This window comes from Stigmatopora argus, chromosome 20, assembly GCF_051989625.1.
Source record: "Stigmatopora argus isolate UIUO_Sarg chromosome 20, RoL_Sarg_1.0, whole genome shotgun sequence".
NCBI lineage: Eukaryota > Metazoa > Chordata > Actinopteri > Syngnathiformes > Syngnathidae > Stigmatopora > Stigmatopora argus.
The window spans coordinates 3,162,318-3,188,448 of NC_135406.1; the positions used below are offsets into that span (position 1 = coordinate 3,162,318).

The 26,131-nt window shown below is 46.6% G+C and overlaps 4 protein-coding genes and 1 pseudogene across 12 annotated transcripts in view; 1 reads left to right on the forward strand and 4 right to left on the reverse strand.

The window, feature by feature from the left end:
* Positions 1-351: 351 nt before the first annotated feature.
* On the reverse strand, positions 352-4,841 carry rela (v-rel avian reticuloendotheliosis viral oncogene homolog A). The gene is made up of 11 exons (XM_077589339.1): positions 4,691-4,841; positions 4,039-4,074; positions 3,828-3,973; positions 3,199-3,344; positions 2,970-3,061; positions 2,727-2,861; positions 2,550-2,654; positions 2,266-2,481; positions 2,112-2,192; positions 1,364-1,468; positions 352-1,275 (listed from the first exon to the last, which is right to left on the reverse strand). Exons 1-11 carry the CDS (start codon positions 4,695-4,697, stop codon positions 569-571), a joined length of 1,776 nt encoding a protein of 591 aa, XP_077445465.1. The 5' UTR covers positions 4,698-4,841; the 3' UTR covers positions 352-568.
* Positions 4,842-6,263: 1,422 nt separating this feature from the next.
* On the forward strand, positions 6,264-11,766 carry LOC144065851 (serine/threonine-protein phosphatase PP1-beta catalytic subunit). Its single transcript, XM_077589043.1, has 8 exons — positions 6,264-6,575; positions 10,067-10,198; positions 10,281-10,511; positions 10,579-10,683; positions 10,746-10,817; positions 11,052-11,203; positions 11,266-11,400; positions 11,477-11,766. Exons 1-8 carry the CDS (start codon positions 6,524-6,526, stop codon positions 11,579-11,581), a joined length of 984 nt encoding a protein of 327 aa, XP_077445169.1. The 5' UTR covers positions 6,264-6,523; the 3' UTR covers positions 11,582-11,766.
* Positions 11,767-14,032: 2,266 nt separating this feature from the next.
* LOC144066220 (equilibrative nucleoside transporter 2-like) lies at positions 14,033-19,601 on the reverse strand. Its single transcript, XM_077589601.1, has 13 exons — positions 19,337-19,601; positions 18,926-19,005; positions 18,773-18,854; positions 18,304-18,446; positions 18,094-18,236; positions 17,549-17,683; positions 17,367-17,464; positions 17,213-17,282; positions 15,764-15,933; positions 15,567-15,690; positions 15,404-15,489; positions 14,424-14,623; positions 14,033-14,358 (listed from the first exon to the last, which is right to left on the reverse strand). Exons 2-13 carry the CDS (start codon positions 18,955-18,957, stop codon positions 14,247-14,249), a joined length of 1,395 nt encoding a protein of 464 aa, XP_077445727.1. The 5' UTR covers positions 18,958-19,005; positions 19,337-19,601; the 3' UTR covers positions 14,033-14,246.
* Positions 19,602-20,034: 433 nt separating this feature from the next.
* On the reverse strand, positions 20,035-21,722 carry LOC144065965 (intraflagellar transport protein 57 homolog pseudogene; annotated as a pseudogene).
* Positions 21,723-23,223: 1,501 nt separating this feature from the next.
* Positions 23,224-26,131, reverse strand: part of sorcs2 (sortilin-related VPS10 domain containing receptor 2) — a 69,043-nt gene continuing 66,135 nt past the window's right edge. For all 9 annotated transcript variants that reach the window (XM_077588333.1, XM_077588332.1, XM_077588330.1 and 6 more), the window contains one exon: positions 23,224-24,363. In XM_077588333.1, the coding sequence (XP_077444459.1) occupies positions 24,299-24,363 (65 nt within the window). In that variant the 3' untranslated portion in view covers positions 23,224-24,298. The remainder of the gene's footprint in view (positions 24,364-26,131) is intronic.

The window sequence follows — 26,131 nt, forward strand, 5'->3', positions numbered from 1 at the left end:
AGCTAGTCCCATGTGTATGACGGCGTAGGCACGGCTGAATGGTTCCAAAAAAGAAGTGGCAGAAAGAAGCCAGGCTGACAGAACAAAGAAAGTTGTAAAAACATTAAAGTAAAAAGTATAAAGTACAAAGTAAAGTAAAAAGGAATGTATTAAGAAATATTAAAATAAGATAGAAGTGCTGTAAAACACGAAAAACATAAGAGTGGACAGAGCTACTGCCACTGGCTTCTGCATGACGGCGCCATCTTGGGAAAAAAAATGTGATGGAAAAACACACTCACAGACAGTAAAAGCATCTTTTATTAGATAAGTCTTTTTTTTGGTCTGCTTTGGCTTAAAGGTTGGGAATCAAAAGTTGGGAAACCCTGCAATAATTGACACCAACCAAACCATGAAAGCTTCCATAGTCCATTGCTGTACAAGCACATAAATGTTGTATTTACACGTGGTCTTGGGGGGGGGGGCGAGCGATGGACGACATGACAGGCAAGAAAAAAAAGAAGATTTTTAAGGCTTCCAAAAAGGCTAGTTAAAAAAAAATGATGATGAATAGGGCTCTCAATGGGGTTTAAGTCGGGTGTCCTGAAACAAAGCCGGCTTGGCTTCCGCTGTTTAAGAAGGAAAACAGACGATCTTCGTCAAACTCGTCAAAGTCGTCCAGCGCGGCCGGCCGCTGTTGGTTGCTGTTGTTGTTGGTCAACACGTCCATCATGCTCTCGTTCTTGAGCAGGTTGACGATGCTGTTGGGGTAATTCATCCAGGGGCTGACCGGGACGCAGGCCGGGTCCGAAGAGTTCTGAGGGGCCGCCGAGGCCCGCTGCCCGTCCGGCGGGTTCAGGAGCTCCTCGAAGTCGTCCATGTTGAGGCTGTCCAGGGTCCCTTGGGCCTGGGCTTCCGAGAAGCTGGGGAACTGCGGGATGTCGTCCTCCGTCGGAGCCCCGCCCACTGGGAAGTGAGAGCCCAGTAGGGGGAAGAAGCCGCACTGGGAAGGGACCGCGCTCCCCTGCGAGGCCGAGGCCGACGCCTCCGCCGCCATGCTGGGGAAGAATTCCTGGAGGTCCGACAGGTTGACGGTGGAGTAGTCCTGGTTGGGGACGGGCGGCTGAACGCCTTTGGGCGGCGGCCCCAAGTTCAAGCTCTCCAAGATCTTCCAGGACTGGCTGGCCGCCGAGGACGAGGAGACCTCGGCTTTGCTCTGGGCCGGGAACATCTGGCTGGGCTGCACGTAAGCGAAGGAGGGCTGCGCTTTGGCTCCGGCTGCGGCGCTGGGAGCAACTGCGGGTACGACTCGGTGTCAGCCGGACCAGTTTTGGTCAATCAACGATTCTTAATGACGGTCACGCGCGGTGGGAGGAGAACTCACATGTTGGGGCCATCACGGGAGGCTTGGTCGGGAACGTCCGCCGAGCGTGGCTGATGTGTCTGCGATCCGCCACCGCCGGTATCGAGGGTGAAATCCCGACGTTCACTGTCGCGGACAAATTTGGTTGGCCGTGACCGGGCGTGTGCGGTCGATTGTTCGCTGGTCTTTTGGTCGCAACCGCAGTCTAGCTTTCCTAATGCGCTAGCTAGCTAGCTCATACCTATCGACACAATGCTATCCTGCTAGCAGACTAAACATCTGCAGCTTATTCTGGGTATTTTTAGCCGCGTATTTTAAAGCGTCTGCGGTCGATTGGTCGCCGGTCTTTTGGTCGCCCCGACCGCGACAACGGGCGACCAAAAGACCGACGACAAAACAAGGTAAAACAACAGTGTCTACGCATGAATCAAAGCCAACAATGGCCATGAGCAGTTTCACTGAGCCCACGTGTGAGTGTATAAGAGATATACATGCGTTGTCCCTTTAAGAAGCTACGTCAGTCCGGGTCTTAACAAGTTCTCCAACACAAAACAATAAAAGTCCGGGAAATTTGGAGCTTTTCTTTAGCCTAATAATTAATAGGACATGAAGTATGACTAAATAGTCATTCACAGTTTGTATTTAGGGAATTTGAGCAACCATTTAAATGGTAATTATCAATAACCTTCCGGGCGACCAAAAGACCGGCGACCAATCGACCATGTACCGTGACCAGGTGAGCCATTTCCACCATTTCGACCATTTCTACCTGTGTTCAGCACGGAGCCCAGCTTGAGACTCTGGAACATGGCGCCGGTGCGTTTCCGCTTCTCGCTCAGTCGGTATTCGTCTAGGGCGGGTTCGGAGACGCAGGAGTCCAGTTAGGCCGGCGCTCGGTACGCGGGAGGGACGGAGACGTATACCTCGCTCGGCGGGCAGGTACTGGAAGTCCATGGGCTCGCTGACCTCACGGTCCGAGGGCCGGCGCAGCTGCACCTTGACCCGGACGGGCTCGCTCAGGTCGGGGTCGCGGTAGGGCGGCGTGTGGAACACGATGGCCACCTGCCTGTGGACGTCCGCCTGAGAGAAGGTCCCCTTGCTCTCCCAGTTGTCGTGGAAGAAGCGCACCTCGATGTCCTCTGTGGGCGGAGCCGGCGGGTGGGTGGGAACTCGTCGGGGTTCGGTTGCCCCCGAGCCCACGCCGTACCTTTTTGCACTTTGTCGCACAGCAGGAAGATTTCGTCGCCACCTTTGCAGCTGCCCGAGTTGCGGTTGACCCTGCAGATCTTGAGCTCGGCCGTGTTTGGAGCCCCTGCCGGGGAAAAAAAAGGAGACCCCGAGGATTAGCGAGGGTCCTCGTCGTCTTCAAGGTGGCGTCGCTCACTATTGTCGAAGATGGGCTGCGAGACGGTGGGCTCCAGGGGGAAGAGTTCCCCCGTGGGCAGCTTGATGGAAGCCTGGAAGCAGAGCCGCACCGAGTTCAGGTCAAATTCCTCCTCCCACACCTTGGCCTCGGGAACTGCGGTCAAAAAAACAGCGAGGAGAGGCTGAGCTGCGGCACCCCCGACAGAGAAAAAACAACAACGGCAGCCGGCGTTCCCGAACGTGGCGTTTTTGACCCGCTTACTGTTGAAGGGGTTGTTGTTGGTCTGCAACCGGCAGGTGATGGCCTCGATCACGTCCTTCTTCTTCACGCACTGAATTCCCAAGTTCTGAAAACTAAACACACACGTGACAAGCTGGTGTGTGGCGAGGTCACACGCACTTTGGGAAAGGAGTAAACAAAGCCGGCGAGCCACGCCGTTAATGATCCACCCACGCGGTGGCCGCTAACGGCGCTCGATCGGGCGCCGCACCTGTGGATCCGCCTCTCCTGCAGGTCGGCCTCGTAGAAGCCGTGCTTGCAGTCCTTTCCCACCAGTTCGTGTGGGTGGGGCTTGTACGGCGTGTTCTTGGTCACCAGGGAGATGCGAACGCGCAGCGGACCGCTGTAGTTGTGCACCTGAGGACGGCAAGTGTTTGGTCGCCAGTCTTTTGGTCGCCGTCTTTTGGTCGCCCGGACCCAAACAACGGGCGACCAAAAGACCGGCGACCAAAACAAGGTAAAACAACACGGTCTACGCATCAATAAAAGCCAACAATGGCCATGAGCAGTTTCACTGAGCCGACGTGCGAGTATAAGAGTTTGCATGTACATGCGCTGTCCCTTTAAGAAGCGACGTTCGTCAGGGTCTGAACAAGTTCTCCAACAAAAAACAATCAAAGTCCAGGAAATTTGGAGCTTTTCTTTAGCCTAATAATTACTAGGCCATGAAGTATGACTAAATAGTCATTCGTAGTTTGTATTTAGGGAATTTGAGCAACCATTTAAATGGTAATTATCAATAACCTTCCGGGCGACCAATCGACCGGCGACCAATCGACCGGCGACCAATCGACCGTGTATGCCCCCCTCGTCGGCCACTTTCAAGGCCGCCCGTCTCACCTTGATGGCCGGGTGGGTTTTGGTGGTGTCGTTGCTTTTCTCCCCGGGGATGCTGCCCGCCGAACGCCCCTCGCATTTGTAGCGAAAGCGCATCCCGCGCTGTTTGGGCTGTTCGATGATTTCCACGAAGGGGCTGGCTGTTCGGACTTGACGGAAAATCGGCGTCCCGTGAAGGTGAGGAAGGACCGAGATCGCTCGGGGTCGGACTTACCTGGGTTGAGTGCGTGCGCCGTCCATCCGTACACACCTGCAATGTACAGGAGGGACTTTTTAATGAGATAGAAAACGCAAACGTGGGTGCGTGCGGTCAAAACCTATACGAATAAAGTTCAATCTAATCCTTCTAATTTCTGTCCAATCCTTTATTAGTATTTTTTTCTGGTTTTGGGTTTGCTATTTCTTATTTTTTTGCCCTTTAGTGCACTTTGACTCCGGCCAAAATGGATTAGAACGTCTAGCACCGTCAATGGCGATCCCTCAGTCGACACCGATTGGACGTCTATCCCCGTCAATGGCAAAAGAAAGACGATGATTCTCCGAGCAGTCGACCCATATGAAATGGTGTCAATCTGGGCCTACGTAGTAGGAAATGCACGAAGCAACCAGGAAGCCTGAACATTTCGAGAGGCGACAAACGATAAGAAATCTCGGACAACACCGAAGCGACGATTTGGAGTGTCTCGCTCGCTCGCGAACGTTGACGTGCCATTGGTTGCGGGGATTCCCCTGGGCGCAGAACAACACCCAGTCCACTTTCAGCGCCCCCCTCCACCCCCTTCCCACCCACCCTCTCTTCCCCATTCCTCGAGCGCCTAAAGTGAACCAAACCGTCCCCAAAAGAGGTCGAAAGGCGTCTCGCTTACCGGCCATGGCTCCCAAAAGAACTTTGGAGGGGCCCCTGGTTGTTTTTGAACAACGTTGCAAAACCCAAACCGTGCGGGAGTCTTCTCCTCGAGTTGCTGGTGTTACCCGCGCCGCCTCCCCCTCTCTCTCTCTCTCCCTCTCTCTCTCTCTCTCTCTCTCGCTTTCTCTCCACCCACCTCCTCGCTCGCCTGGGACATTTTGTCAAGTCGAATTTGACAGCAACGCGTATTTTCCGGTAAAGTAGCCGAACAAAGTGATGCTTTACTATTGATTTTCTTTTGCAATATTTAAGCCCCACCCCCAGAGTAGCCATACTTAAAAAATAATAGTTATCCAAAATACGTCAAGTTATCTATAACAACTGTTATTATTATACGGTTTATAAGTATACTACAAGACCATAAAATCATCGAATTCCGATGAGAACTTTTGACAGATAGCACGAGTGCCCTCTAGCGGAGGGAATATAGTTTCGCTTCAGGCCAAATCGACTCATAAGTAAAAACTAGTCCAAAAAGTCATTTTTTTCGTCTCTCCAAAAGTTACATATCGGTTAAGATGATGGTAACTTTGAACTTGAACATTTATGTTTGTTTACTTATATTTGTCAACAGTTTGTATCCATTCAAATTTCTTAAAAGGGAAGTTGCGGCTTTTATTTTTTGAAGCGCAAGATCTATTTCTCATTCTTTGTGTTTTTTTCGTCGAACTTGATGCAATTAAAAAAAGGCATAGCTTGCCACCACCCACATTTGTGCGGAAATACCCAGATGACGCACTTAAGGATCTGAAAAAATAAAAAATAAGAGTGAGCGAGCGTGGGAGAGGCTTTTACAACAACTCCCGATCGTGTTTAGTCATCGTCTGGGAAACGTTTGTTTTGATAACACAGAGAAACAATGTGGAGGAATCTTGAAAGCCATTGACACCGATTGACGTCCAATCTATTGTCACTGGCAGAACTACAAGTGATCATTCTAATCTATGGCATTAAATAAAAGGGGGCGTGCAAGGAAAACAACACCTACACATTTTGTCCACTAGATGGAAACGTAGTCGAGGAAACGTATTGTCGTAGCCCAATACTACACTCTTTTAATTGCAGAATTTATAAATTGCTACTCCTCCCTTACAAATAAAGCATTTTTTCCTTCAATTTGGGAAATTGTTTTTGTGATGTTTAAACTCATAAGATCCTGTTAATTGTTTTCTACTTAGGAGTCGTTTCTCGGTCGATTTTCGATTGTTATTAAAGCACTAGATATTAACTCGAATTTTATAATGTCCTTTGAACTAATGGAACCAACAGGAGTCCAGCTAGTGCATAATTATGTCCGCTTAGTAAGTAATTATCGTGATATTGTTCCAAAGATGAGTTCAAAACGTCAGACAGGGGCTGCCGTTGACACATCCAATATGGCGAACGCGCTTACGTATCTGACGCGTCGAGCTAAAGGCGAGATATATTGAAGTCTATGGTTCCGAAGGGAGAGCGACGGCTCAAAAGATGCCTTCAATGGCTCCTCGCAATCGTAGGACATACGCCAATTTCTTGTAATAATTACGTATACATGTAATAAATACGTCCTATCCAAACTAATCACTTTGGATCACTCTCGATCGATTGAGCCGCCCTTCTCGTCGTCTGAGCGCGTTTGCGCACGCGAGGGACTTTAAAGGCAATGCGGGCCATGTCATAAACGAGTAAACGAGTGGAGCTCGGAGTTCGGAGCTCGAAGCTCGGTGGTGCGTTTGAGGCCAGTGAGGCGGTACCTTTCGGACGGTGCCTCCTTCCTTCACTCTGCTGCGCCAGCGAGCTCTTCGGAACAGAAATGGCGGAGGGGGAGTTGGACGTGGACTCGCTGATTTCCAGGCTTCTTGAAGGTGAGTCGTCGCCGATCGGACGCGATCGTTCGCCTCGGCGTCGCCTTGTTTTGCACCGACGCTCCGCCGGTGGGAAAACTGGGCTCGACTCGATAACTGCACTGGGAAGAAAGAAAGAGGAAAAAAAAAATACGTCTGAAAGGAGAAATCACAGCCGCGCCTCTGAGCTCAATTCCCCCATTCTCAATGTATTTATTGACTATTTTAATCCCCATTTAAATGTTCACCTAGCGTCTACGTGTCAATAAAAAGTTGTCGTTTTGGGGGCCGTTGACTCTTTGTACCCCGACACTAGATGGGAGTATTAACATCTTATTAACGCATCGCAAAGGTTGACATCTTTCTGACGTGCACTATTTTTTTTAGTATTTTTTTTAATGCAACATCAGGTTCCTCTCACTCTCCAAAACCAATTCCTTCTGAAAATAAACAAATAAATACAAACAACTTGGTCCCCCACTGGGAAGAAAGTCAGATGAGCTCAGCTGAGGAGCGACAGAAAGAAAACAGTCTTCATGTTGTGTTGACATGCGAATATTGGGACAAGTTTCTTTATTTGAAGTGACACAAGTGCGATGAAATTTCCTTCCCAGGTTAAAGCCTGACTGAGACAATTGACCGCATCACTTAAAAAGCAACAAACGGACCTTCACTTCCCTTTAAAGGAAAAAAAAAACGAGAAAAAGGCCAGGAACCGCCACCGTTTTCAAGAATAGTCCCTCTTACGCCTACTCATGTTTGCCAATCTCAAGCTAATGAACAGATATTGAACAGTTTGCACAGAATGGCCACAATTGGAGCACGGCTTAATTATCAAAGCGATTGATTAGACCTGTTATATAACAAGAGTGGCTCATTCTCGCACGCTTTAAACATTTTAATTCATGAAAACACCAAACAGAAGTCAGTGTGCTGCTTTAAAGCAGCTTTTGTGTTTATTTCACCACTATTAAAACAGTATCGCTTTTTCCCCTTTACAATTTTCGATTTTTTTTTAATTGCACGGTTCTCTAGATGGAAAGAATATGTAAAATTGGTAGCTAAAATTTGTACGGTAACCAGAATGAACATTTTCTTACGCACAACAAGTAATAAAAGTACATGTGGTGACACCTAAAATGACATAAATAGTGACAGTTGAGTAAAATGGAAGTACATGTACATTTACTGGATGTAAACAGGAACCGAAGACGAACCTCCGACGTAATTGGCTGATTGCCGGGGGGAGGGGCTTCTGTTGTAAACACACAATCAAAACAGTAGTTAACTTTTTCCACTTTTACAATAAGGAAAAACCTCGGTTAGAGAGCGGCGTTAGAACAATGACCCCAAAACATGTTTCTATTCAAAATGAGTAGTCGCTAATTGAACTTTGCGCCATCTTGCTAGTAGACACAAAATGGCGCAAAGTTACGCCACGGCTAAACAAGCGAGAATACCGGACGGGGTCCCTGTGTAGAGTATCATACTAAGCTCCGCCCACTCTGCACCCCCGCGGACCAAAATACACTTTTGGGCCACGGGGTGTTTAATTTCAGCGATGGCGGACGGCCACATGGATGCATAGTTGTCTTATTAATGTCAGCTCACCCAGCTGTCCCCGATACGAATAAGAATAAAGCGAGCGATGACGTTGATTGGCTGAGAAAATTTCCCAGCAGCCTCCGTCCGCAATGTGCGATTACAAAGCATATTTGTCAAATAAAATGATCGTCAAGTCAATCTATAGAAGGAAAGGCCAGCAGTCTAACTTTGCTGTACGCGTAGTTGCACTTGGCTTATCTTGGCCGCTAGAGGGCGGTGTTGAAATCATCGGAATAAGGTGAATTAGTGTATATTATTGTACGTGTGTTAACCCTAGAATGGTAACCCTTTATTTCAGGTATTACCTTTCACACTTCTGAAATAGAGGGTTACCATGGTTACCGGGAAAAAAAGGGTCCTAATCAAGACGGTGCAATGAAGGGTACCCATTTTTTTTTTCGCGGTAACCATGGTAACCCTCTTTCAGAAGCGTGGAAGGTAACCCATGAAATGAGGGTTACCATTCTAGGGTTAAAATGCATAGCCCACATGAATATAACGGTAAATAACTTCATGTAAAAGTCGAAGTAAACAAATAATGAGAAATTAATTTGTCGCAGCCTTATTTTTAAATGCCGAGTGACTTGGATAGCCGCGCAAAAATGAATACGGAGCGTATATTTTGTATCGCTGTGTTGTGGAAACAATGGCGGAGCTGTGCGTCGAGGAGCGTTTGCCCCCTGGCACGTCGCGGGTAAAGAAGGCTTGGCTCCGTCTTTTCTTCGGGCTCACAAAGATGCCTATTCTCCTTGAAATGTCAGCCCGCCGCTCACTTCGAACTTGGATTGTCAGCCGTGGGGCGCACTTGAATTCGGTAAACTTGTTAATTGGAACTTCCTCCGAACTCCTGTTGCATTGAAAGTGAGGCAGGAAACTCATTGGGCTTAGTTATAGGGGTATTTGGGCTGTTTTTTTAAATGGGGTTGCAAAGCTTCCTTCAATCTCATTCCATCAGCGGGAAGAGGGGGGGGGGGGGGGTCCGAGAGCCTCGCCGGACTCCTTGTCCCGACGGCCATATAAGGCCCGGCTGGCTCTTGGAGCGGGCTCTTTGGAAAACAGTGGAAAAATAGTTGGCCCGCCTGACCTGTTTGGAGAAAAGTTGACGCTTGGGAAAGGGGCTCCTATTAAGGGGGGGATTCTGCTTCTTCTATTTGTTTGGAAGATGGCGGCACTGGCTTGTAAAGCACAGTTAAAAGGTGCTTTAAAAAGGTACACGGTCGATTGGTCGCCGGTCTTTTGGTCGCCTGGAAGATAAGTGATAATTGGCATTTAAATCGTTGCTCAAATTCCCTAAATACAAAGTGCCAATGACTATTTAGTCATACTTAATGACCTATGAATTATTAGGCTAAAGAAAAGCTCCAAATTTCCCGGACTTTTATTGTTTTTTGTTGGAGAACTTGTTGAGACCCTGACGGACGTCGCTTCTTAAAGGACAGCGCACGTACATACAAACTCTTCTACACTCAAACGTCGGCTCAGTGAAACTGCTCATGGCCATTGTTGGCTTTTATTGATGCGTAGACCGTGTTGTTTTACCTTGTTTTGTCGCCGGTCTTTTGGTTGCTGGTCTTTTGGTCGCTGGTCTTTTGGTCGCCGGTCACCACCATCAAAAGACCGCCACCAAAAGCCCATCACCAAAAGACCGCCACCAAAAGACCGCCACCAAAAGACCGCCACCAAAAGACCGCCACCAATCGACCGCCACCAAAAGACCGCCACCAATCGACCGCCACCAATCGACCGCACACGCTTTAAAACACGCGGTTAAAAATACCCAGAATAAGCTGCAGATGTTTAGTCTGCTAGCAGCATAGCATTTTATCGATAGGTACGAGATAGCTAGCTAGCTAGCGCATTAGGAAAGCTAGACTGCGGTTGCGATGTCATGCTGTGGGTCTCCCCAGTGCGAGGATGTCGTCCGGGGAAGATCGTTCAGATGACGGAGGCCGAGGTGAGGGGTCTCTGCATCAAGTCCCGGGAGATCTTCCTCAGTCAGCCCATCCTTTTGGAGTTGGAGGCTCCGCTGAAAATCTGCGGTGAGCAACGTTCCCGGTTCCGGGACCCGGTTTCTCCGGTGGGCTCCTCCGGCCTAATGTCGGACCCCCCTCCCTCTTCCAGGCGACATCCACGGGCAGTACACAGACCTGCTGAGGCTCTTTGAGTACGGGGGCTTCCCTCCCGAGGCCAACTACCTGTTCCTGGGGGACTACGTGGACAGGGGGAAGCAGTCTTTAGAGACCATCTGCCTGCTCTTGGCCTACAAGATCAAGTACCCCGAGAATTTCTTCCTCCTGCGGGGCAACCACGAGTGCGCCTCCATCAACCGTATCTACGGTTTCTATGACGAATGTACGTAGGCTCGCCCCGCGGTCGCACCCGACGGCGTTTCGTACCTGGTTGCTCTCTCTTCCTTCAGGTAAGCGGCGCTTCAACATCAAGCTGTGGAAGACCTTCACCGACTGCTTCAACTGCCTGCCCATCGCCGCCATCGTCGACGAGAAGATCTTTTGCTGTCACGGAGGTACGCTCGGATGGGACGCCGCGGTCGGTCGCCGACGTCTGACCGTCTGGTGGCCCCCGCAGGCCTGTCGCCGGACCTGCAGTCCATGGAGCAGATACGACGTATCATGAGACCGACGGACGTGCCGGACACAGGTCGGTGAAGGTCAAAAAATAGTTCTACCACAATGCCCCAAAATGAACACGTGTACAAAATCACAACAACTAGCAAAAATTGAGTCTTTTGGGCGCCAGTCTTTTGGTCGCCGGTCTTTTGGTCGCCCGTTGTCGCGGTCCGGGCAACCAAAAGACCAGCGACCAATCGACCGCACACGCTTTTACATAACACTCACCCGGAAATCAACGCGCAATCCCGCTGCCTTCCTCCAGGGCTGCTCTGCGACCTCCTGTGGTCGGATCCGGACAAGGAAGTGCAGGGCTGGGGCGAGAACGACCGCGGCGTCTCCTTCACGTTCGGCGCCGACGTGGTCAGCAAGTTCCTCAACCGGCACGATCTGGACCTCATCTGCAGAGCCCACCAGGTAGGGGAAAAAAATATAAAAAAAAGTCCTGCATCTCAGAAAGCGGTGCCGTCCCCCCCCAGGTGGTGGAAGACGGTTACGAGTTCTTCGCCAAGAGGCAGCTGGTCACCCTCTTCTCGGCTCCCAACTACTGCGGCGAATTCGACAACGCCGGCGGGATGATGAGCGTGGATGAAACCCTCATGTGCTCCTTCCAGGTGCCTCCTTGAAAACTGTTAACGGGAAAACAAAAAATAGAAGATAAGAGCATTCATTTCATGGCCGTCTTTTCAGATCTTGAAGCCCTCTGAGAAGAAAGCCAAGTACCAATACGGTGGCATGAACAACGGCCGGCCCGTTACTCCTCCCCGTACGGCGCAACCCCCCAAAAAGCGGTGAAGGGGAAGCCGAAAAGACCCACGTGGCCGCCGACGTCCCACTCCAGCTTGTGGGGGCTGAAACGCAAAAAACACAAAAAAACTTCCCCCAACTTTGTTTAAATCCCACCGAACTGCCTCTTGTCCGCCCCAATTGCATCTTCAGTATGTAACCTTCAAACATTAAAAATGTGACTAAAAACTAAACGGCCATTTGACTTTTTTCAACATTTCTAGCAGCAAAAAAACTGGAAAAAGAACAATCAATAAACATGTAATGATGAAATGACCTGAAAAACCACAAAAATTAGAAAAAGTGTACTAAAAACAGTCAAAATTGATTAAGAAGGCTGAAAATCTACCAAAAAATAGCTAAACGATCCCCATGCTAATTCCTACTTTTCCCCCCCAAACTCAGTTTGTGGACACGCCCACTTTCCCCCCCAAACTCAGTTTGTGGACACGCCTACTTTGTCGTCCAAAAAACAAGAGAACAATCAATAAAAATGTGATGAAATGACCTGAAAAACCACAAAAAGTGTACTAAAAACAGTCAAAATTGATTAATAAGGCTGAAAATCTACCAAAAAAATAGCTAAAGGATCCCCATGCAAATTCCTACTTTTTTCCCCCAAACTCAGTTTGTGGACACGCCTACTTTGTCGTCCAAAAAAAAAGAGAACAATCAATAAAAATGTAATGATGAAATGACCTGAAAAACCACAAAAAGTGCACTAAAATCAGTCAAAATTGATTAATAAGGCTGAAAATCTACCAAAAAATAGCTAAGGGATCCCCATGCAAATTCCTACTTTTTCCCCCAAACTCAGTTTGTGGACACGCCTACTTGGTCGTCCAAAAAAACAGGAAAAAGAACAATCAATAAAAATGTAATGATGAAATGACCTGAAAAATCACAAAAAGTGTACTAAAAACAGTCAAAATTGATTAATAAGGCTGAAAATCTACCAAAAAAATAGCTAAAGGATCCTCATGCTAATTCCTACTTTTTTCCCCCAAACTCAGTTTGTGGACACGCCTACTTTGTCGTCCAAAAAACAGGAGAAAAAAACATAAAAATGTAATGATGAAATGACCTGAAAAACCACAAAAAGTGTCCTAAAATCAGTCAAAATTGATTAATAAGATCTTCAAATCTACCAAAAAATAGCTAAAGGATCCTCATGCTAATTCCTACTTTTTTCCCCCAAACTCAGTTTGTGGACACGCCTACTTTGTCGTCCAAAAAACAGGAGAAAAAACCATAAAAATGTAATGATGAAATGACCTGAAAAACCACAAAAAGTGCACTAAAATCAGTCAAAATTGATTAATAAGGCTGAAAATCTACCAAAAAATAGCTAAGGGATCCCCATGCAAATTCCTACTTTTTCCCCCAAACTCAGTTTGTGGACACGCCTACTTGGTCGTCCAAAAAAACAGGAAAAAGAACAATCAATAAAAATGTAATGATGAAATGACCTGAAAAATCACAAAAAGTGTACTAAAAACAGTCAAAATTGATTAATAAGGCTGAAAATCTACCAAAAAAAATAGCTAAAGTATCCCCATGCAAATTCCTACTTTTTTCCCCCAAACTCAGTTTGTGGACACGCCTACTTTGTCATCCAAAGAAGGCCTCAAAACCACTTCTAGTCCTTTATTTACAACCAAAACGCACCAAAAAAAGCAACAGATGCAAAATTGAGCTTGTAAATACAGCATGGAAGCGGTAACAGAAAAAAAACACAACATCACGTCATTTGTACTCGTAAAAAAATTGTGAAATGAACCCGTTTGGTTGCTTCTACATTAAAAAATAAAAAGCAAGTGTACACGTTCGTCACCGAACAAACTACTGAGGCACGCGTTGAATAAAAAGCGCAAAAAAATGAACGCAATTAGCTGTCAAATACATATCAGTCGCCATTAGTATCTCGTCAGACACTGGGAATCATACTAGGTTTTCAGCATTTGAAGTTTAAAATGCCTAAATTCTCTTTTTGCCTAAACCTGTTAGGTTGAAATTATTCAAAGAAAAACTATAGCAAAAAAAATGCTATTCTATTAAATGCCACGATGGTAGTTTTTGTCCAATTTCACACGATTGGACGACAAATGACTTGAAGAGCAATTGAATGCTATTCCATGAAATGGCAATAGGTGCATAACGAATCACTACCACTAGAGAGCAGCATTGTGCCTGAACTGAAGGAGTCCATTTGACTTCATCTTTTTGAATGTCGTGCAAGTACAAGTAGTCCAGCTTATTGTAATACATTCCAAAAGTACACGGAGAAAGGAAATTCCCTTCTAAACTGACCTTTTCCCTTTACTTTCAAGTAAAGACGTGTATAAACAGCCATTCAATAAATATTTACCAAAAAAAAAGATGCATAAACAGCAAATTAGCTTCATTTGTTCCGAGTTCGCATCTCAATTGGCCTTAATTTTTTGTCCCAATTTTTTAAAAAAAGCCAAGTGCTTGTTTTATATACTAAGATACTATAAGTATGTCATATTGTTGTTAGGAGCAGTGAATTTAAAAAGGAATTAAATGACAAAACAGCTCCAAGTGCTTTAAAAAAATGCTCCTAACTTAAAAATACGACTTATTAGGGACACGATTGGGGTTAGATGTGCTTACTTGGCCATGTTTCTGTATTTTTGTTTGTTTTTGTGCAGGACTACACTAACTTTCGGAGAGGAAAGGATAGCGCGGCGCCGATGGACAGACCCAGAGCCAAGAAAAAGGTCATGAGGGATCCGGCGGTCTCGGCGTCTTTGGCCTCCACCAACCTGGAAAAAAAGACCACGTTAGCCAAAGCTCGCCGTATCTTTTTAAAAATCTTTTGGCAACTCACTGCGGCGCGTAGGACATGGAGAGACAGACAAAGTATCCGCTGGTGACGGAGAAGAGGGACATGATGACGGTGAAGACGGCGTCGGAGGGGAAGTAGACGGGCAGGTAGGAGCGCTCCTGGACGTTACAGAGCATCAGAAGAGGGACGAAGACCACGCGGGAGACCACCAGCAGGGGGAAGATGCGCGACTCCTTGCGAGGCTGATGGAAAAGGTTGGAAAATGCATTTTTAAAATGATAAAAATGACATTTCTAGGTGGCTAAAGAGTGGACATGGTGGCTTAAAGTCAAATATTAATGTTCCTGGTTTGGGCTTTTTGGGTCACATGAAGTAGACTCGTGCACACAACACCGATTGCCAATGGCACCCTTTCTCAGAATAAAACTTCATGACCCACAATCAATACGTTGGTAGGCTGTTATTCCTTCCTTAGCCTGTTAGCTCCCGCGATCGCTCATTCAAGACTACTTCTCGTTGGCAAGTGGTCGTGCGTTATCCTATTGTGAGGACATTTGTGTGCATCATTTTTCGGAATATTTTGAAGGGAATAGTACAACAGCAAACACCTCATCGATAGCGAACATGAGGGTGGAGGCGTGGCAAACCGCTAACCCGGAAAACGAAGGTAACAAAAGATTAAGACAAAACTAGAATTCAGTTTTGTGTAAAGTTACATTAAACGTATGTTTGAGTGTCTGTATATATTAATCCAAATTAATTTAAATGTTTGTTTGGTTACGAGTTATTTATTACTTTGTCAATATATGGCGGATTAGAAGAAATAAAACATTTTTTCCAATCCAATATCTTGTTTTTGGTGTTTTTTTCAGAGGGTTGGAACAAATTAATTAGTTTTCAATTCATTTCAATGGGAAACGTTCGCTCGAGTTACGAAAAGCTCGACATACCATCTCAGTCCCGGAACGAATTAAGATCGTATGTCAAGGTACCACTGTACGTAAAAAAAAATTCAAACTCACCCAACGTACGAAGGTGGTGACGGTTCGTCCGAGAAAATCGTTAATGTTGAACGTCAGGAAGCAGCAGACGTTGATGAAGTAACGTTCTGGGGGAGAAAACAAAACAAAACAATGGTCAACTCCGGTAGTAAAACGCGAGTGGTCTCCGGACTAAAAGACCTACCCCAATTTCCTGGCAGAGCGGTCCTGAAATCAGGGGACGAGGTCCTGACGTCGACGGTGATGGCGGGGAAGACCGACAGCGTGACGGTGAACACGAAGGTCACGCAGAACGCCATCACCCAAATCTACAGGCGAAAAAACAGTCTATATTATTATTATTTTGTTATTAATGGGGCGGGTCTGGCGTCATTTTTTGACCTTCTTGAAGACCTCAAAGATGGACGCTTTTGCTCGCTTCTTCTCCACCTGCTCCAAAGACGTGAAAGCCTCCTTCCCCCGCGACTCGGTCTCGTCCTCCGCCACGGCGCCCTTCTCCGGCCCGCCGGCGTGGCCGTTGAGCTTGCCGCCGTCCGCCAAGTTACTCTCCGCTTGACACGTGAGGGGACAGACGCGCCTGTCAAAAGCGCGGCGGACGCACAATGGCCGCCTTTGTGCGGCCTCCGCCACGGATGAGCGGCGGGCTAATGAGATAATGGCTGGCAAATTGATTGAATTTCACACTACGCGAGGGAGCCGATCATCGACTAAAGTGGAAAAGGCAACAAGAGTGGACGGCGAGCAAACTTTAGCGGGCCTTTCAAGGTCGGAACTCCACATTGGGGCGTTTGTTTTGTGTCGTGACCGGACGTTTGGTCGCCGGACTTTTGGTCGCCCGGACGTTTGGTCGCCCGGACTTTTGGTCGCCCGGACTTTTGGTCGCCCGGACTTTTGGTCGCCGGACTTTTGGTAGAACAGGTTCAAATTATAACAGAGAGAGGGAGAGTTTAGAGTTTAATATATAAATACTGTTGAAACCAACTCTCAAAATACTGTTGAAACGATCTAAATACGGTCTAAATACTCTTGAAATGATCTAAATACTGTTGAAACGATCTAAATACTGTCTAAATACTGTTGAAACAATCTAAATACTGTTGAAACAGTCTAAATACTGTTGAAACAATCTAAATACTGTTGAAACAATCTAAATACTGTCTAAATACTGTTGAAACAATCTAAATACTGTCTAAATACTGTTGAAACGATCTAAATACTGTCTAAATACTGTTGAAACAATCTAAATACTGTTGAAACAATCTAAATACTGTCTAAATACTGTTGAAACAATCTAAATACTGTCTAAATACTGTTGAAACGATCTAAATACTGTCTAAATACTGTTGAAACGATCTAAATACTGTCTAAATACTGTTGAAACGATCTAAATACTGTTGAAACAATCTAAATACTGTCTAAATACTGTTGAAACCAGCTCTCAACAGTATTTAGACAGTATTTTTGAACAGTATTTTGAGAGCATGTTTCAACAGTATTTAGATCGTTTCAACCGTATTTAGATTGTTTCAACAGTATTTTGAGAGCTGGTTTCAACAGTATTTAGACAGTATTTAGATCGTTTCAACAGTATTTAGATATTAAACTCTAAACTCTCCCTACCAAAAGTCCGGCGACCAAACGTCCGGGCGACCAAACGTCCGTTCTAACAAAAGTCCGGCGACCAAACGTCTGAGTACCGTTTTGTGTCACGTCCTACTTAAGCCATTGGAAAAATATGTGGTAGTAATTTCTCGCGTATAAACGGTACCCTTGAAATTGCCTTTTACAATTTCAAATACGACATATAGACGAGAAAATACGGTAACTGACCTGTGAGCAGCTCATCCGTGGTGCCAGCCTCGTATTTGGCGCTCTCGTGGAGGTAATAGCGAGCAAATGCCTGCGTGGGAGCACACGGGCGTTTTCTCTGACATTTTTTGGAAACATAAAACGGAGCGGTAACGCTTTCCCCCCGACGACTGACCAGCCGGTGCAGGAGGAAGTAGCAGAAGAGGGTCAGCAGCGTGCCCACGCACGGCGTGATGAAGTAACCCAACGCCGCAGACTCTCCATCCGCATCACCTGAGAGACCAAAAAAACGTTTAAAGTGGCCGAGGGGAATGGAATTCACGGGCCCAACCCAGGCGAGATTCCTTCCCCGCTTACTGGCGGTGGCTAAAAGCATGGCTATGGCGGCGAACGTTCCGGCGAGTCCTTGGCCGCTCATGAAGACGGCGCTGTACTGCTGGGGTAGCATGCCCACCAGGCCGAAGAGACTTCCCTGCAGCACGGCGCCGAACGCTGAGGGAGCAACGAGGCAAATCGTTTACAGGGAAAGTGACGCGAAAAAAACCCCAACACAAAACCGTGTGCGGTCGATTGGTTGCCGGTCTTTTGGTGGCGGTCTTTTGGTGGCGGTCTTTTGGTGGCGGTCTTTTGGTGGCGGTCTTTTGGTGGCGGTCTTTTGGTGGCGGTCTTTTGGTGGCGGTCTTTTGGTCGCCCCGACTGCGACAACGGGCGACCAAAAGACCGGCGACAAAACAAGGTAAAACAACACGGTCTACGCATCAATAAAAGCCAACAATGGCCATTAAGTATGACTAAATAGTCATTCGCAGTTTTTATTTAGGGAATTTGAGCAACGATTTAAATGGTAATTATCAATAACCTTCCGGGCGACCAATCGACCGTGTACCCACAAAACGGCTTACAGTTGATGAACCAGATGGTCGCCATGGTGATGGCGAAGAAGCGGTCCATGTCCTCCATGGGCACTTTGACCAGCACGGCGGTGAAGACAAAGAGCAAGAGGATAAAGACCAAACTGCCGGCGATGCGCACCACTTCCGATATCCTGAAAAAGGGGAACCGTGGCGTCTTTATGGCCGCTCTGGCCAATCGGATGAGAGAAAATGGCGGACCTCTGGTAGAGGATGGAGTTGAGAAGCGTGAAGAGCAGTAGAGGCAGTTGGGATAGGAGCGTCATGCAGCTGTTGAAGTATTTGCTGTTGTTGCTAACGTCGCTGCCGTTGGTGACGTTGGTGTTCAGCCGGTCTTGGAAATACTGACGTGCAAAACAAAAACACAGGAAATAAATAGCTGTTTAAGCGAAACTTCAAAAAAGGGGAACAGGCTTAAAAAAAAAAAAAAAACCCGCCAGTTCTGGAGGTGAAGTAAAAAAAGAACGTGATCACGAGTGCGATGATTTCACTTTATCAGTCATATGCTAAAACCTCAAAGGTTGTGTGAGGGGATTAAACCCATAAGATTAAGACCATCATGTGACATGTTCACTTGATGTCTGTAAATTAGCATTTTCCGACCATTATCACACAGGGACGTCACTCTAAATGTCGCATTGGAACGGATAAGATTGATCTTTTTGTTCACCAATGAGGCGGTCATGAAAAAGTTCCACGGCAGCAGTGTTCCCAGGCCCAGAATGAAGAAACATATTCCCACCAAGCAGCCCCTGGAATACATTATGGGATGTTGAAAAAAGCACATTGAAGGCAGTTTCTGCCATGCACGTGAACTTCTCACCAGTCTGAAGGTGCATCTTTCCGTCCCTTCATCCTGGTGCGGGTTTTTGCCAAGCTTCAAAGTAAAAGATGGGAAGAAAACTAGACGGGAAATAACAAGGAAATGATTTTTCTTTGTTGTTGTTAACAGAGGTTATCAAAGATCATCACATATTTCAGAAAAAAAATGAGAACGTAATTAAATATGCTGTAAAATAAATGAAAATATTAGGTTACCTGTGCAGCACACCTGTTGGGATTTTTACTTAAAGATGTTTTTCAGGAATTATACAATTAAAAAAATGCATAGATGTCGAAAAATGAGTGGATTTTCCCATAGGTTGTAGAACATGACCTCTTTTGTAGAAAGAAGTTAACAAATACAGGAACATTTATTGATATTACATGGGTTAAGAATGAAAAGAGCGCTTACTTGGAAGGGGAGTGTGCCACTTCACGGTCCTTTCAAACGTAAGCGTCTCCCCAAAAAATGAAGATGCAGAAGCGGACAGATCCAATTAAAATGCTTTTTCCTGGGGCTTCCTCGATTATGGGTGTCGCGGGAGGCTCCTGTCGCTGTTTAGGGTGTTTTTCGACTGACACGGGCGGATAGACACAGATACATAAAAGGCTCTTTATCGATTTCCCGTAACGATGAAGGCGGCACATGCGCCACTCACTTTCCCGCACTAGCACTTCCGGTGTGACGCCATCATTCAGCCGCCTTTACGTGTGGACGTCATCACGACGCGCGTTAAAACACAACGCGTTTAGTTACTGTTGTCATGTAAATAGTGCAAATGAAAGCATCTTATATTTTACACAAATGTATGGAAAAATGTTTCTATACCACCCACATTTAAACCCGATACGTGTCACTTTTTGAAAACATTTGACAATACTAAATTATTTTTTAAATCAATGATCAAGTTAATTACTACTAGTACTGCTGTTTAAACAATAGGGAAATCATGGCCAAGTGTCTATAGACAAATATGTCATCTTTATGTCTTTAAATTGCTTTCAATTCTTAACATGTGCTAAAAAAATATTTTCTGACGTATAGTTGCAGAGAATAATGTAAATAAAAGTCAGTATTTCCAGGCAATGACGGCCCAATATGGGGGCAGACATTTGTTTTGTTTTGCAGGTACTATCTACATCGTGACATCATTAATACTCGTTACGTGCACTTGAAATGCTCGTGCCTGTAAGCAGTTGCCATTTATTCCCTTTCCACATAATTTCCCCCATTGCACATTGATTGATATACATTAATGTAATGTAGCGCGGCCAGTTTTTCAAAAAATAAAATGAAATGAGTTTTCGATAAACCGAACGAGTCAGCGAGTTGACCACGTGGATGATCCATCTCCTGAATAAAACAGACCATAGTTTAAAGGTTCGGATCCAACTTCAAGAATCCCAAGTCCACGTGTGTGACGATTGTGAAAAGTACGTCTGCTCCGGCGAGACGGCGGCGTGAGAGTTTTGTACCGCCATGGATTTTTTCATCTGCAAGCGTTGGCTGGCGATCATCTTGTCCAGCTGGACGATCTCCTGCTTCTGATTGGCCATGCAGCGCTTGATGTTGACCAGCGGCGCCCCGTCGGACATGCTGCTGCTTCTCTCCTCAGTTTCCCGCTTGACCCGCTTCAGCTCGTCGTCCATGTCGGCCAGGACGCGGGCCTTCTCCGTCAGACCCTCGCTGCCCCGCCGGTACTGCTCCTTCACCTGGCATAGTTGAGCCTGGGCGCCGCGGTACTCCTGGATCAGATTCTCCAGCTGGTTGTTGATGTACTTCTCCCGGCTGCGCACCTTCTCCAGGGTCTTGCCGATATCCTCCTGCACCTTCTCCAGGTATCCCCGGGCCTCCCTGAAGGAGGACGAGATGCCGTCCCGGTGCCGGTGCATCTGCTCCAGGTGGATCCTCCAGTCCTTGTTGTCGTTCTTGACGGTGACTTTGAGGTAAGGCAGGACGCGCTCCACCTCCAGGTACCACTCGGCGGCGTCCACCATGGACTGCAGGATCTCCGTGTTGACGCAGGAGGTCTTGGCGTCGGCGCGGGCGCTACGCAACTTCAGGGCCTCCAGGTCCAGGGCGTGTTCCTCGTCGTCGTCGGGCTCCTCGATGGCCTCCTCCTCCACGTGGGGTTCCGGGTCCTCCCTGACCACGTAGTGCTCCTCCGAGTCCTCGCTGGGGTACTGCGGACTCCCGAAGGAGAAGCCCTTCTTCTTGAGCGCCTCCTCGGCCAGCCGGTCCAACACGAAGCAGACGTACTCGCCCGAGCCCGACAGTAGCTTGGAGGGCGGGAAGTCCACCCGGACGTCGAAGGCCCGCAGCTCGGCCAGGATGTCCGACATGGTGGCGCTGGGCTCGCCATCCTCCACCCGCTCGTCGAAGGGCCGCCCGGCCACGTTGATGAGCCACCCGGCGATGATGGTGAACATGTAAAACTGCTCGCCGGGATTGGACTCCAGGTAGGGACTGGAGACAAAGTAATGCCTGGACAGGTTCCGCATGTTGTACTTGGCCAGGACCTCGTCTTGGTAGTTTAAAATGTGCAACTTGTCGAGCAGGCGCTCCATGGCCACGAAGGCCTGGTAGGCTGCCCCGGGCCCGCGCTCGTCCTCGTCACCACGCCGGTGGTGGGCCATGTGTGCACACGGCGCACAGCCGATTCGCTCGCTCGCTCGAAGAGAAGAGAAAAGGCCTGTCATCTCTGTCGACAAGCGGGACGCCGTCGCCTTGTTGTGATGTTTACAGAGGGCTTGTCGTCTCTGTGGAGGGACGTGGCGCCGCGACGCCGCGATGTCATCAAAGTGCTTGTCGTCTCTGTTCAGGAGGGGCGTGCGGGATGCCGTTTGTGATGTCACAGTGCCGGGCGCTTGGGGATTATTGCAGTAGACCAGCGACAAGTAGTAGGCCTTTTTTGTGCTCTTCTTCATTCGGTAGTGTTTTTTTTTTTCATCCCTTTCGACATCATTTTTATCATTTCTTCAACTGTGTCGCTGAACTTTGGTACCTGGAACCAATGTTCCCTCTAATTTGTTGTTTGTCTGGGCAGAAAGACAACCTCCCTGAGCACACTGAGGACCAGTGTGAGCAACATCATCATTGCTCGCTATGGGCACACACCAGTATCACACCAGCCATAAGCAGGTGTATGTCTACTACACATAAATGATTTAGTAATAAGAAAATGTAATGATTGATATCTATGAATGGGCGGCCCGGCGGATGAGTGGTTCGTGCGTCGGCCTCACAGCTCTGGGGTCCTGGGTTCAAATCCAGCTCGGTCCACCTGTGTTGAATTTGCATATTCTCCCTGGGCCTGCGTGGGTTTCCCCCCCACATCCCAAAAAGATGCATTATAGGCTTATTGGACAATCTAAAATTGCCCCTAGGTATGGGTCTGAGCCCAAAGTCAGCAGGGATAGTCTCCAGCACCCCCTGCGAGTGATAAAGTGGATAAAGCGGTTCAGAAAATGAATGAAAAAATATCTATGAATAAAAGATCTTCATGAATGCCATTAGAATATGCACAAATCCGACTTAAATGTGACCTTATTTGACACATCTGTCCTTCTCACTTCTCATTCTCGTTCAAATGACTTTTCTGCTGAACGTGTCACTTGAGATAGTCAAGTTTCCATTTAGATGCAATATTTTCCCATGATTTTGCTTGGATTTATTTAATAAGGGATAGCACATATTAATGAACATATTTATAAGATTGTAGCCGGGGGCTAATTTCCATTTACTATAGTCCATTGTGTAGGTTGAAGACAAACGATCACACACACTACTATTAATATCTATGAATGGGCGGCCCGGCAGATGAGTGGTTCGCGTGTCGGCCTCACAGCTAAAAAATAAATAAAAGGGATTTTATTTTGTGCGCTCCATATGATTTGCTGTGCGCAGACGAGAATAGTGCGCACTTGCACACGCGCGCAGCTTAGAGGGAACATTGCCTGGGCCTTTGACTGTAACTATGCCTTTTCTTGCTACTGTCACAATGAAATTTCCCGAATACAGGATGAATAAAGTTATCCAATCCAATCCAACCTATCCTAGCAACCGAAATTGGGAACTCAATTCAAATCAAAACAACATTTGTCGTGCACTCCTAGCCCGGCGAACTAACCCAACGAGGTGTTTGATGCACAAACCTGACTGACCAATGCTTTGTATTGCCAGATAAATCCCACGGACTCAAGTCATTTGCATATTCAAGAAGCGCCACTTCCTGTGAGCTTCTCCAATCAAGTGCACTCAAGGCTCTTAACCACTGGAAAAGATAGAGACAACAGGCACATTATTGGGAGTGATTTATTCCAGGAGGGGGTCTCTGTGCTTCCCGATGCCTACATTTGGGTCATTTTTAATAGCAAATAGGAAGAATTGGTCCGTACAAATCATTAGTAGGGGGGAAAAAAAACAGCAAAAATCTGTGCTTGGAATTTAGGCATGGGTATAACCTTCCTAGAAGTCCATTATTCCCACGGGGCAATGATACAGGACCAAGAAACAAAAGGGCGAGTTGAAAAGTATGTACAAAAAACATAAAAAGGGATTTTGCTGTCAAAAGTGGCGGGACACCGCTCGACGAATCGGCATCCTCCGTCCCCAAAGGTGTCCCAATACATTTGACGCCTCAATAACATTAGTGCAGCCACACATAGTGGACTTTCCCAAAAAAGTGTTGACGTAGATATACTACAATGGGTGCTTAAAAAAATAGCCATATTCATCATCTTCACTGCAGCTGTATCAAAATGGGATAACATTATTTCCAGTCTTTCCCAGATAAAAAACATGAATTAGTGGAGAATAAAATACAAGAAAAAGGAAGTGCTTTGTCCACTTTGAGAGGCAGTGGCGGCCCGATAATATTTTTTTTTCCATTCCCACTCTTACTTTGGTGGTCTTTGTCCACATCCATCCAGTACATGTAGGATTATACATTTCTTTTGACTAATTTAGCGGTGGGCTGCCACTGCAAGAGAAAAAAAACAACAACAACACACCAACAACAAAACAGATAGTTGCTGTGAAAACTACGTATGTGAAACAAAGTGGACATTCAGATTTACACGTTACATCAAACCTTGTTTTCAACCGCACGCTGAGCCTAATATAGGCTAAAAAAAACAAGGAAACAGTACCTTATCACCATGATGCCGACCTTTATCGCAATTCCATTTTGACCTGTGTAAATAATCGGGCAAGGGGGCGGTTGCCATGGTGAGAAGGGCGGAACCCGGGTGTCCCACCGCAGCTTCGGGGTCGGGGCGTGAGGTGGTCTTTGGGGGTGAGGGGGGGGGCGTCGTTAGGGACAAAGGCGGAGTGGAATCCCTGTGTTGGCGAGAGCGGTCGCCATGGCAGCAATCAACTGCTCAGGTACCCGCGGAGTTCTCTGGAGTTGACGCTCAGGACTACACCTGAATGGTTGCCTAGCAACAAGAGGAATGACGGGTGATTAATTGGAGAGTATCAAAAAAAATGTACGGATATACATATTTCTGTTAAATGCAAAATGAATGTTTTTATGTTGCAGAACTGAGAATGAATTCACAAATTGGATAAGTTGCTAATGAATGCTACATGATGTAAAAGCATTAGTTTGGGCCAAATAAAACGCAGTTTTACTACTGGTTGGTAGGAAGAAACTCACTTCAACATAGTTTCTCCACATTAAAATGATCGAAACACTACTTTGACCAACACTTGTTTTGTTAAAATGTAGAAGCAAGTTATTGTTTGTCGTGTTTTAAAGCTCTTTTTGGGGAATTAGATCGAAACTAAACGTGTGCGGTCGATTGGTCGCCGGTCTTTTGGTCGCCGTCTTTTGGTCGCCGGTCTTTTGGTGGCGGTCTTTTGGTGGCGGTCTTTTGGTGGCGGTCTTTTGGTGGCGGTCTTTTGGTGGCGGTCTTTTGGTGGCGGTCTTTTGGTGGCGGTCTTTTGGTGGCGGTCTTTTGGTGGCGGTCTTTTGGTGGCGGTCTTTTGGTGGCGGTCGTTTGGTGGCGGTCTTTTGGTGGCGGTCTTTTGGTCGCCCCGACTGCGACAACGGGCGACCAAAAGACCGACGACCAAAAGACCGGCGACAAAACAAGGTAAAACAACACAGTCTACGCATCAATAAAAGCCAACAATGGCCATGAGCAGTTTCACTGAGCCGACGTGTGAGTGTAGAAGAGTTTGTATATATAGACGCTCCCCTACTTACGAATGAGTTAGGTTCCGAGCAATTGTTCATAAGTTGAATTAGTTTGTAAGTTGCTCAGTGCTATATTTTGTATTATAATTTATATTTAAGGCCTATATAAGTATATTGAAGGTTTATATAAGTGCATTTGTATGTTTAAGGCTTGTATAAGTAACACGCATTGGTTTGTACTGAAAAAAACATTTAATAAAATGGAGAGAATACATACAGTACTATATACATACATTAGAGAGAGAGAGATTTACTAGAAACTGGCCGAAAGAAGCTATCTAATGACGATTGCAGTTTTCTTTTTTTCATCATAAATGATGCGGTAGTACTGTATGGCATCATTCAATTGATTTGCAAACTTTGTGCAACGTTCAATATTTGGGTCCTGCTGCTCGATCTTAATGTTTATAAATGGTACTGACGGTCGAACGATTCAAGTTGTATTCCCGTGCAACGCGCATCAAGCTTCGTTATTATTGCCACTCATTTCAAATGAAATGGCTTGCCTCTTCCTTGCACCTCCCTCAATAGAAGCCTTTCGCTTTTCACCAACCATATTGAATAATGGATGCACAAGATATTTAATGATAAAAATGAAAAAGGTTCTTTGCGCACTGGAGATACGTTCACGCACTTCCGCATTGCAACGAAGTGGGCAGAAGAAGGTAGATGCTGGGTGAGCTGAGCTCTCACAGCGCCAAGCGTCGGTATTAGCGGCGGAAAGAAGTACTACTCGGAAAAAGGCGCGCAATACAAAATCAAATTTACGAACATTTTTCGACATAAACGCAATTTGCAGACATGTTCGTATGTACCGTTGTTCGTAACTCGAATGTTCGTAAGTAGGGGAGCGTCTGTACATGCGTTGTCCCTTTAAGAAGCTACGTCAGTCAGGGTCTTAACAATTTCTCCAACAAAAAACAATAAAAGTCCGGGAAATTTGGAGCTTTTCTTTAGCCTAATAATTACTAGGGCATTAAGTATGACTATGATTTAAATGGTAA

Bases quoted from the DNA above. Each gene is read 5' to 3' on its own strand.
- rela (XM_077589339.1), bottom strand. The intron at 2,862-2,969 runs GTAAGCGGGTCA...TTTTGACCGCAG, and splicing joins CAACAACAACCCCTTCAACA to TTCCCGAGGCCAAGGTGTGG. The intron at 1,469-2,111 runs GTAGAAATGGTC...TGTCCGCGACAG, and splicing joins GGGCTCCGTGCTGAACACAG to TGAACGTCGGGATTTCACCC.
- LOC144065851 (XM_077589043.1), top strand. From the start codon at position 6,524: ATGGCGGAGGGGGAGTTGGACGTGGACTCGCTGATTTCCAGGCTTCTT. The intron at 10,199-10,280 runs GTGAGCAACGTT...TCCCTCTTCCAG, and splicing joins GGCTCCGCTGAAAATCTGCG to GCGACATCCACGGGCAGTAC. The intron at 11,401-11,476 runs GTGCCTCCTTGA...CCGTCTTTTCAG, and splicing joins CCCTCATGTGCTCCTTCCAG to ATCTTGAAGCCCTCTGAGAA.
- LOC144066220 (XM_077589601.1), bottom strand. From the start codon at position 18,957: ATGAAGGGACGGAAAGATGCACCTTCAGACTG. The intron at 15,691-15,763 runs GTCAAAAAATGA...TTTCGCCTGTAG, and splicing joins TCTTTGAGGTCTTCAAGAAG to ATTTGGGTGATGGCGTTCTG. The intron at 14,624-15,403 runs GTGAGTTTGAAT...CTTTTCCATCAG, and splicing joins TCACCACCTTCGTACGTTGG to CCTCGCAAGGAGTCGCGCAT.